Source organism: Miscanthus floridulus, unplaced genomic scaffold, assembly GCF_019320115.1.
Source record: "Miscanthus floridulus cultivar M001 unplaced genomic scaffold, ASM1932011v1 os_2560, whole genome shotgun sequence".
Taxonomy (NCBI): Eukaryota; Viridiplantae; Streptophyta; class Magnoliopsida; order Poales; family Poaceae; genus Miscanthus; species Miscanthus floridulus.
This window is the reverse complement of record NW_027098379.1, coordinates 19,527-29,547: the sequence shown is the minus strand read 5'-3', so window position 1 is coordinate 29,547 and position 10,021 is coordinate 19,527. Positions and strand designations below refer to the sequence as shown.

General features: G+C 49.3%; 1 protein-coding gene and 1 pseudogene across 1 annotated transcript; both read left to right on the top strand.

The window, feature by feature from the left end:
• Positions 1-1,223: 1,223 nt before the first annotated feature.
• Positions 1,224-7,675, top strand: LOC136535144 (uncharacterized; annotated as a pseudogene).
• A 405-nt stretch (positions 7,676-8,080) lies between these two features.
• Positions 8,081-9,389, top strand: LOC136535143 (extensin-like). Its single transcript, XM_066527460.1, has 2 exons — positions 8,081-8,101; positions 8,802-9,389. Exons 1-2 carry the CDS (start codon positions 8,081-8,083, stop codon positions 9,387-9,389), a joined length of 609 nt encoding a protein of 202 aa, XP_066383557.1.
• Positions 9,390-10,021: the final 632 nt, after the last annotated feature.

Sequence of the window (10,021 nt, the reverse complement as noted above, 5' to 3'; positions counted from 1 at the left end):
AGATTAGTTCACTAAGGGTCTATCACGCAACGTGATAGAAAGTGCATCGAGAGAGATGGGTTTGAGACCCACATGAAATTTACTATAGTGGTAACCTGTTCTAAGTGATCGGAGATCCTGTGAAGTAGGACAGTGAAACTAGCTAGTAGTAAATTGTAAAAAAAGATCCTTAGTAAGACTCATTTCTGATGCATATCTTTCCTTTCTGTAAGGAAGGCTGGCTTTTGCCTAATATGTTCCAAGTGGCTTACTAAAGTAAAGATGTTGTCCTACATAACATCTTTTGAGGAACACACCTATATGAGTCAGACTGCTGGTCACAGTCTATGAGATTTGGGTGATCTCTAAATACTCATGAAAGGCACTGAAGTATGACTTAATTATATGCTTCAAGTAGAGGGGATGCCTTTTGCTGCCCAGTATCAGCTAAGGACATTAGTGACATTCACCTCACACAAAACTATCAATTTAAGGCTTAGTCCATTGTTCAGTTGTGACTGAGTGAAACTATTGTTTTAGATGTATGTTCAACTTAACAGTTTCCATCGAAACACTGGTATATAAAAGAAATGTGGTTCTGAGACTACTTTATCACAAACCCTAGAGTTTGATGAGGATTGTTGGATATATTATGGGCTTGGCCCATATAATATTTAATAAATCAAATAAAACTCTACGGTCTGTAACATTAAGCGTTGTATGGTTTAATACCATACGAGATTTTGACTGAACATTGACATAGCTTATATGATTGGAAATTATTCATCTTAATTGAGAAGCCGAGAAAAGGACAAAGCCGTGGTGAGGCGAGGCGAGGCCAGTCTTTTGCCACTTATTCTACATAATTACCGGAGTTTCTCCCTTTGATTGTGGAGGCAGTTACCGTCCCTTCCGCTTACCGTCTCCTGGGATTCTCCGCTGCCTTCCCTTTCCCTGTCGCAGCCATATATCCGCAGTCCTCCGTCATTCCAGACCCCGTTTTCCGCAACCGCTCTCGAGAGAAACCACATCTCAGCAGCCCTCTGCCTTCCCCGTCCCGTACCTCTGCGCGCACGGAATAGCGGGAGAGCAAGTGACTCCGGAACCCTCGTCCGCCAGAGAACCTTGCACGAGGTGCGCGGGGATTAGGTTTTTGGGGAGCGATCCGCGACTGCTCGTCCAAGTACGCCTTCTTCCTGGTGGCGGATCCCGTCTTCTTCCCGGTGATTGACTACGGAACCGCAATGTGTCTTCTTCCTGGTGATCTGTTCGTGGGACTGCACTACGAACACCGTCCTGCATCAACTGTGGTCCACGATTTCGAGCAACGCACTATGTCGACTAGTGCGAATGGAGCCTCCGATGTCCTCGGCATGGGACCCTCCGCTGGGTACAATCTTATCTCTAAGATTACTATATTTTGTATTTTTACTGTATCGATCTGTATGTCATCTCTACATGCTGTAGCGTTCGTTAGTGATATATACATGCACATATATGTCATCATAAGCCTGCTGATGTTATATTTCTAGATTAAATTGACCATGAAAATACCAGTTCTCTAACAGAGAAGGGACTGAAACGCCGGGCCGAATCGACCGATGCTGCGAGAAAGAAACGTTCTGGTGAAGCTGCTGTGCAGCCGCAGTGTACCACCATGACCGGCGCCAAGAACTTGCGCCGAAGTCATCAGCTCAACCCGCAGCTGCTCAACCTGCACGGGATGATGCTGATGATGCCCGCCGGCCAAGCGCCATTACCCAGACAACCGGTGCTACGCCGCTGGTAGCTCCGGGGACCATCAGGTCCTGAGCCCGGCCAGGAGCCTTGCGCAGACTCTTGTGCGGCTGTGCCGTCTCCGCGCACGCGTGCACGCCGGCCGAGCGGGGTCGTCCTCTTCTCTTTGCGCCTGATGTCAGCATGACATAAGATGACGCCATATACCATATTTTTTCCCTTGGAAAAGAAAATCTGAAATACACTACAAATACAACAAATCAATGCACACGAGTCGTTTGATCAGCCGCCGAGATTCACCGGCCCATATACACTACAAATATTAATGCTGACGTCAAAAATAATGTTTTACGTGCAAAAAGATTTATAAAAAACATATTTCAATAATTTTAAATTCTTCAAACTTCAAAAATTAATAGCTTTTTATTCGAAACTTCAATTTCAGACTCCAATTTCGTCGGATCCGATTACTAACCAAAACAATAGCCTTGCAAGATACCTGAAGGCTAATGGGATTGGGTCCAAAATCGAGGATGTCATATGCAACCTTGCAACATACGGGCATTATTCTAGTATGTCATATATTTTTTTTTTGTATAACAGTTTCTAGATTTGCAATTAATCATCAAAAAAATATTATTTTTTTTAAAAAAATTGGGGACGCCTGGGCGTTTTGTAGCTGGAGACGCGCAAAATGGATGACGTAGGCTGCGCCTGCGCCTGCGCGCGACGACGACGTGGATGGCAACGGCGAGCACATGCGAGTGCGGCACGCCGGCGCCAACCCGCTCCCTGGTCCCCGCAAGGCGATAGAGGAGAAGAGGAACCCCTTGCTAGTTCAGAGGCTCTCCTCTACCTCTTTCCCCACCCTGAACCCTAATCCTCTCCTCTGATCCGCTCCCAATCGATAGCCCCTCCATCGCCGCCGCCGCCACCACTGCCGATCCACGCCCAATCGATGGCCCCTCCATCACCGCCGCCGCCGCCGCCCACGATGCAGCCTCCATCTGATGGCACCCTAGCCCCGCTCCTGCCTGCCGCGGGTGCTAAGGCCTCCGACTCCGCCGCCGCCCAAAACCCCAGCCTCCATGGTACTCAGGTCTAGTTGGATCTCGCGACCCCTGTCGACGGTGACAAAGGTGGATCATGCAGCAAGCCGGCGCCAGCGCCCAAGAAGAAGTCCAAATCCAAGTCGAAGAGGGACGAAAACAGCATCTGGACCAGGCCCACTCCCGCAACGCGCCAAAAGAAGGCAACGCCGCAGCCGGTCGCCACCCGGCCCTGGCCTGACGCCGCCGGCACCGAGGATCAACAGATTGAGTGCCCACCGGGGTAGCCCGTGCTCCTCTCCCGCGTCTTCAAGTCCGAGCGGGTCGTGCTCTCGGCCGACCGCCTCACCGCCGCCAGCTCCAAGGGCTACCGCATGGTGCACGCCACGCACGGCGTCGCGTCTGGGGCGTGGTACTTTGAGGTCAAGGTCATGCACCTCGGCCCCACCGGCCACACCCGCCTCGGGTGTGCAGCCAACATGGCGGACATCGACATGCCCGTTGGGTGTGGCGCCTATGGGTTTGGGTACCGCGACAGCGATGGCGCCAAGGTGCACATGTCTTGGAGGGACAAGTATGTGATGAAGAGATGTGCTAGGGTTCTACATCTCTCTGCCTGATGGGGAGAGGTATGAGCCTCAAGTGAGTCTGAACAACAAGGGCAAGCCTTTTCTTCTGCAAGCCCCCAACAAGGTTCCAGGTAATATAAGTGCCTGTTTCAAATTCCTGTATATATAAGATGGTGGTTGTGTTGCTGTGCCAATTTATTTATTAAAAAGACATGCATGCAATTGTTACAATGAAGTGATCATGAACTCTAGCTATTTTTGCATATAAGAGAGTTCCATAAACATGCATCCACTCGGTGCTTGAGATGTTGTAGACGACTATTATTAAAATTTTGTAAATGGAGTGTTTATTAGCTATGTTCCGAGATAACAATGTCTTATGGAATAAGTAATAATCATTGTTACCTCGAAACCATTAGATGTAGTTGCTTTTACAATTCTTTTATTAGTTATTATATAGAGCGATAGTTAGGGCTGAGAAAAGTTTTTATATAAATCATATGCATGTATTTTTTAAATGATGTTAAATTAAACAATTGAATGTATTGCTCATGCTTTATGTCAAGGGCGTCGAGGTCTAGGATAGCTGGACTACGTAGTTCGTAGCCTCGATTCGTGAGGTTGGGGCGAGGTTTTACCCCTCGGCGCCCTATTGTTGAAGAAGGGGATTTAGCAGATAGGAATACTGCTTAATCCTTCTCCAAGAGCCATTCAACTTACATATAGGCACTAGGCTGTCAATCACTCCTCAAATCTCTATCAATCACTCACTAATATGTTTCTAAATTAGCACTAGCTAATGCCGTGCCTCTAATTAACAACAGATTAGCCACTTTCCTGACCAGCTTTTTCTGCCTTTTTAGCCCTGCGGCTAAACTGCTTTCCCCACATAACATCTCTCCCCCTCAACAAGTAGCTCGTCCTCGAGCTGGAAATCTTAGATGGCGCTTGATGAAGGAGTCGATGTCTTCATAGGTTGCCGATGATGTTGGTTTCCCCTTTCCACTAGACGAGCACTTGCCGCACGCCACGGGCTAAGCGAGTGCGCACTGCTCGCTCTGGTTCTGGAACAACTACTCCATGGTGGTTGACCGGTAGAGGTGGTGGGGCGTCTGGTGGTTTGTCGACAAACTTCTTAAGAAGCCCCACATGGAACACATCATGCAAGGGAGCGCACCGTCTTCTCGACATCATTGGGGTTCATCCGGACATGGTGAGAGCCCGAACAAAGGCCGAGCTTCGTGAAGAACTTTGCCCCATGGAGCTCATCTAGGAGCTCATCGACGACAGGGATGGGGAAGGCATCCTTGACGGTGATGACATTGAGGGTGCAGTAGTCGATGTAGAAGCACCAGTAACCATCGGCCTTCTTGACGAGCAGGACGGCGAGGAGAACATGGAGGAGCTCCTGTGGATGAGGCCCTGGTCTAGCATTGTGGCGCATTGCCGCTCTAGCTCATCCCAGTGCATTGCCGATTACCGGTAGGGGCGTATGGCCACGGGCTGTGACCCCGGGGTGAGGATGATGCTATGGTCGCGGGTGCATGGTGGCGGCAGCCCGTGGGGTTCAGCGAAGACGCGTGTAAAATCAGAAATCAGGGCCTCAAGGAGGTTTTCATCCGTGGACGTCGCAACCCACCATGCCTTGCTAGCGGACTTGATGATCCTTGCGCCAAAAGGACATTGTGCGAGCGCTGAAATTCTAGAGAATGGGGCCCAGCGAAACGAGCCACTGGGTGCTGAGGACAACATGATAGTCGGTCAAGGGCTAGACGAAGAGATCTGCGTGGAATGCCTCGCCGTCAATGGAGAAAGCGGCTTGGCGGAGGAAACCCAGGCAGGGCACATGTTCACTGTTGGCCACTATGACTTTAATGCTGGCACGGCGCTGCAGGGGCAGGGCCATGCTGTTCACGTCGCCTCTGAGATGAAATTGTGAGTCGAACGGAGTTGAGCAGCGCCAGGAGGGTGGTGTGTGACGGATCTACATCGTCTCGCTAGTGCGGACCCCAGTGTTGGCGTGAAGGGAGATGTGCGGCTCCGCATCCACCATGGTGTCATCGCCCGGCGGCTCGTCCTTCTCCTCGTCATCCGTGTCCTCCAGCAGGAAGAGGCGCTGGCAAACCTTGTTATGGCCGCACTCGAACATCTCATTACAATTGTAACAGAGTCTGAGGCAGTGTCATTCCTCCATCTCGACCGTGGACAGGTGCTTGACCTGGTGGCCCTCCACCATGACCGTCGCCAGTGCTAGCAGCATAGTGTTCGGTGTGGGTAGAGCTAGGCGCGGAGGGGTCGCTAGCAAGAGCGCGCGCACTGGAGCCTGGGGTGGTTAATTGGTGTGGCGCCACCAGGGTGTTGGTGGAGGAGCATTGCTCCTACAGCTCCAATTTGCGCGCCAAGCTCATGGCTGCGGCCAACAAGTGAGGGTTGTGCACCTCGACATCGAGGCTGAGCGGCGGCCGGAGGCCCACGGTGAAGCGCTGGACCCGCTGGGCTTCCATGAGTCGTCCAACGCGAGGGTGGAGCGCCTTGAAATGATCCTAGTAATTGACGAGGGAGCCTGTTTTGCTTGCATGCCGCCAGCTCGCTGAGGGGGTTGGAGCGCAGGGGGCACCTGGATGTACCACATGTGCGCACCATCTTCTAATTGTAGGAAGCCATTCATACCCCTTCTCCTCCTCCATGATGCACTGCTGATGGAGGTATGACTCACATCGATTGATGAAGGTGAGGGGATCAGATTTCCCATCGAACTTGGGAAAATACATCTTCTGGAAGCATGGGGGACGGTCGGGTGCAGGTTTGCCCGATGCGGTCTTTCCCTGAGGCAGAAGGCTGCGGCCGTGCCGCATGCATCCAGGCACTAGATCACCTGGGAATGGGCCTCGATGGTGGACTACAGCGTCTTGCATTGATGGTGTTGGTGAGGGCGGTGAGCACCGTCTTGAGGTCGTCGCTATTGTCTCCCATCGTGAGCGTGCGCTGCAGAGTGGGCGGCGCAGAAGCTGGGCAGGGTGGAAGCATTGGCGAGGTGGGCGGCTGCACTAGTAGAGAAACGACTTTTGATCCACTTCGAAATTTGGCTTTAGTCCCGGTATTTTTCACGCCTAGGACTAGAGAAACATTTAGTCCTGGTTGGTAGCTCCAACCGGGACTAAAGGTCCCTGCCCAATGGCTACTGCGGCAGGCTTTTGCTGCAGGGGACCTTTAGTCCCGGTTGGAGCAACCAACCGGGACTAAAGGTTAACTTTTATTCCCGGTTGGTCCCTCCAACCGGGAGTAAAAGTCTACTCTCGGCTGAAGGCTTTGTCCGGGACTAGAAAGAGACCTTTAGTCCCGGTTGGTGTCTCCAACCGGGACTAAAGGTCCCCTCCTATATACCCCTTCTTCCTCTCTGAGCCCGAGCCACTTCGACCTCAGTGTTCTTACTTCATCGCTGGCCTCTCTTCTTCCTCATCGCCGGTAATCACAAGATTTCTTCGATTCCTCCATCGATTCTTCGGTTCTAAGGTTACCAACTTTATACTCTCATGTTTCATCAGTAGCATATCTCATTTTGTGGACTAGATATATGTGGTTTTTTATGGTGGATTTTTTTTATTTGTAAGCCATTTAAACTCAAAATCACTTTAAAGTTTGCATATTTGGATGAAGGAAGGTTAAAGTAGTTATTCAAAACTAGTATCCAACTTTCATTTCTAGCATGCATATCACACTTCATGGTTTAGAGATATAGAGAATTTTAGAGTTTTTTAATTTTATTTGTTTATAAAATGAGAAATTTATATTATATTAAAAATGAGTATAGAGAGTAGATGGCGACTGCTTCCGGGTCCTCGTCCTCTCAGCAGGTTCCAAAGCGACTGAGGCCGGCCCTCCCTCTCATTACATGCGGCAAGTGTGAGGAGAAGATTGTGATGGAGTACCGGGTGAGGAAGGAGTGTCCCAACAAGGGCCATATCTTCTATAAGTGTCCGGATCGCAATGTGAGTTATTTTGTCGCATTTGATGATTATGGTTAATTTATACTTATTTCATGATGATTGTGATTAAAGTTCTAATTTTTTGTTTTAATTTCAGTGGGATGGCACTGGATGTTCAGGCTGTTACTGGGAGAAAGAGTATGTTGAACACATGCAAAACTCTCTTGCATAGGCGGCTACGGCGGCTGATGAGGCAGTGATCCTACGGAAGAAGCCCATAGATGTTGAACAAACGCATGATCTGTCTGTTTTAGTTGGGATTGGTCGCGAAATCCTTATGCTGCTGAAGTGCATTTTAGCTTTAGTTTTTTTAGTGGTAGTTAGGATTATCTACATTGTAGCGAGACTTTCATAAATTAATACCTTGTGTGGTGGTATGCATGTCGTATAATTAACTAATTATGTTATAGGTTTTTATATGGTATGTATGTCATGTAATGCAGATGAGCCGACATTGAATGTACAATGCTGATCACCGCTCTCAAGAGTTCATTGAGGGCGTGCATTCTTTCTTACGTGTGGCCGAGGCAAACAAACGCGATGGTTTCATGTGCTGTCCATGTGCCATATGGTAGAATTTGAAAGAATATGCTAGCTCAAGGAGTCTTCATTCACACTTGTTGAAGTCGGGTTTCATGCCAAACTATATTTGTTGGACGAAGCACGAGAAGAAACCGGGGTTGTAATGGAAGAAGGTGAAGAAGAACAATGGGACGATGATGACATTATTGCTGAATATGGTGCCTTCAATGATACTGCAATGGGGAAAGCTGAAAAAGAGGTAGGGGCAGAAGATGAGCCCACTGATGATCTTGGTCAGGCTATTCGTGGCGCACAAAGAGAATGGAAAAGTGAAAAGGAGAAGATCAAGTTCGAGCGTATGCTAGAGGATCACAAGAAATTGCTATACCCAACTTGTGATGCGGGGCAGAAAAAGTTGGGTACCACACTGGAATTGCTGCAATGAAAGGCAAAGAATGGTGTATCTGACAAGGGATTTGGGGAGTTACTGAAAATCCAAAAGAAGATGCTTCCGAAGGATAACGAATTGCCCGCCACTACGTATGAAGCAAAACAGGTAGTCTGCCCTTTGGGATTAGAAATCTAGAAGATACATGCATGTCACTGCATCCTCTACTGTGGCGAGGAGTATGAGAAGTTAGATGCATACCCGGTATGTCATGTATAGAAAGAAATTAACTGTGCAATTAATTTACTGTATTTAATTTATGCCTTGTATTTAATTTACTGTGCAATTAACAAGACTTTAACATTTTATAGAAAGAAATATATAAAAAAACAAATGGAGCTTGAAACGGGTGGGAAGTGAAACTGCAGCCCAAATACACCTTTAGTGTGGCCCGCCAAAATACACCTTTAGCCCCGGCTGGTATTACGAGCCGGGACTAAAGGTAATACCTTTAGTCCCGGCTGGTATTACTAGCCGGGACTAAAGGTCTTTTAGTCCCGGGCGTTTACAGGAGCTGGGACTAAAGGTCCCTCCCCTATATAAGGCGGCCGTTTCTTCTTTCTCCTCACTCTTCGTCTCCGTGCGCCTCTTCGACGCCCGCACTGGTGCTCTTCGACGGTCTACCTCCTCCTCCCGAAACACCTCGCCAGCCTCCTCCGCTTCATCTTCCTCACGCGCGTGTGTTGCCCAGCCCCGTCCGGCTGCCAAGAACCTCCGCCGCCGACCCCATCTGCCGCATCTGTCGCCTTCGTCGCTGACACCGACGCCGTCGCCTCCCCCCCCAACTGGCCGCGCTTCAGACGACGCCGTTCTGGCCAGGTACGCCGCCGCCCTGCCCCGGACTACCCCGCTCGCCGCCTCAGCCGTGACGTACGCGCGGCATTGCCGCCCCGACGCCGTCTCGCCACCGTCAAAGCGCCCCCGCCTCCCCGTCCGCGCCCCGGCCCCGTCGTCGCCGCCCCCAACGCCGCCCCTCCGGCCGCGCCGGCCCCAACGCCTCCCTCTGCGCCGCCGGCCCAAACGCCGCCGCCTGCCCCGCGCCCCCAACGACGTCATTATTATTTATATTTTGATTTATGCATTAGTAGAGAATAGCTAGGAAATTATATAAAATTGTTGGAGTAGATAAAAATTATAGAAAATTGAAATACTTAGAAATCATGCCTTTTATTTTTTAGAATTAATTTTTCCATGAAATGAAATACTTAGAAAATAGTTAGAAAATTGTAGAAAATCCGTACTAGTTGAACTTGCGGACTGTGTTCATCTCGGCTAGCATGTTCTCTGCCGAGCGGTAACGGATGTCAAGGAGGAGCTTTGATTCTACGAGGGAGAGCGTCAACGGTCGTGGAAGACCATGTTCCCTTCCTCGTAGAATCGGAGCTCTTCCGTGGCCAATTACGGTGCCGTCCGGTGGAGAAATGCTCGCCGAGATGATCATGTAAGCAAGGTCAACTAGTACGGATTTTCTACCAGGACTACTCTTATTTTAAAATAAAGGCGCTTCAGGAGGGAAGCAGTAGTGTGATTATGACTGCTGAGAAGCTGTCTTTCAAATCAACATGACATAGTATGGATCTAATCATCCTTTTATATTCAATTATGTTACATATTTTAAATTTCATAGTAATGATATTCTCTTCTTTTAGGATATCTATGGCCAAACCTGGGCGGCAATAAGCTTTCAAGCAATTCTGGAGCAAGTCGTGGAAAGATTGGGATATAGTTTCA

What these genes read in the sequence shown, in the direction of transcription:
- LOC136535143 (XM_066527460.1), top strand. Translation starts at nt 8,081, where the DNA reads ATGGGGAAAGCTGAAAAAGAG. An exon ending in TGGGGAAAGCTGAAAAAGAG is followed by an intron (nt 8,102 to 8,801) that starts GTAGGGGCAGAA and finishes GGGCGTTTACAG; the next exon opens with GAGCTGGGACTAAAGGTCCC.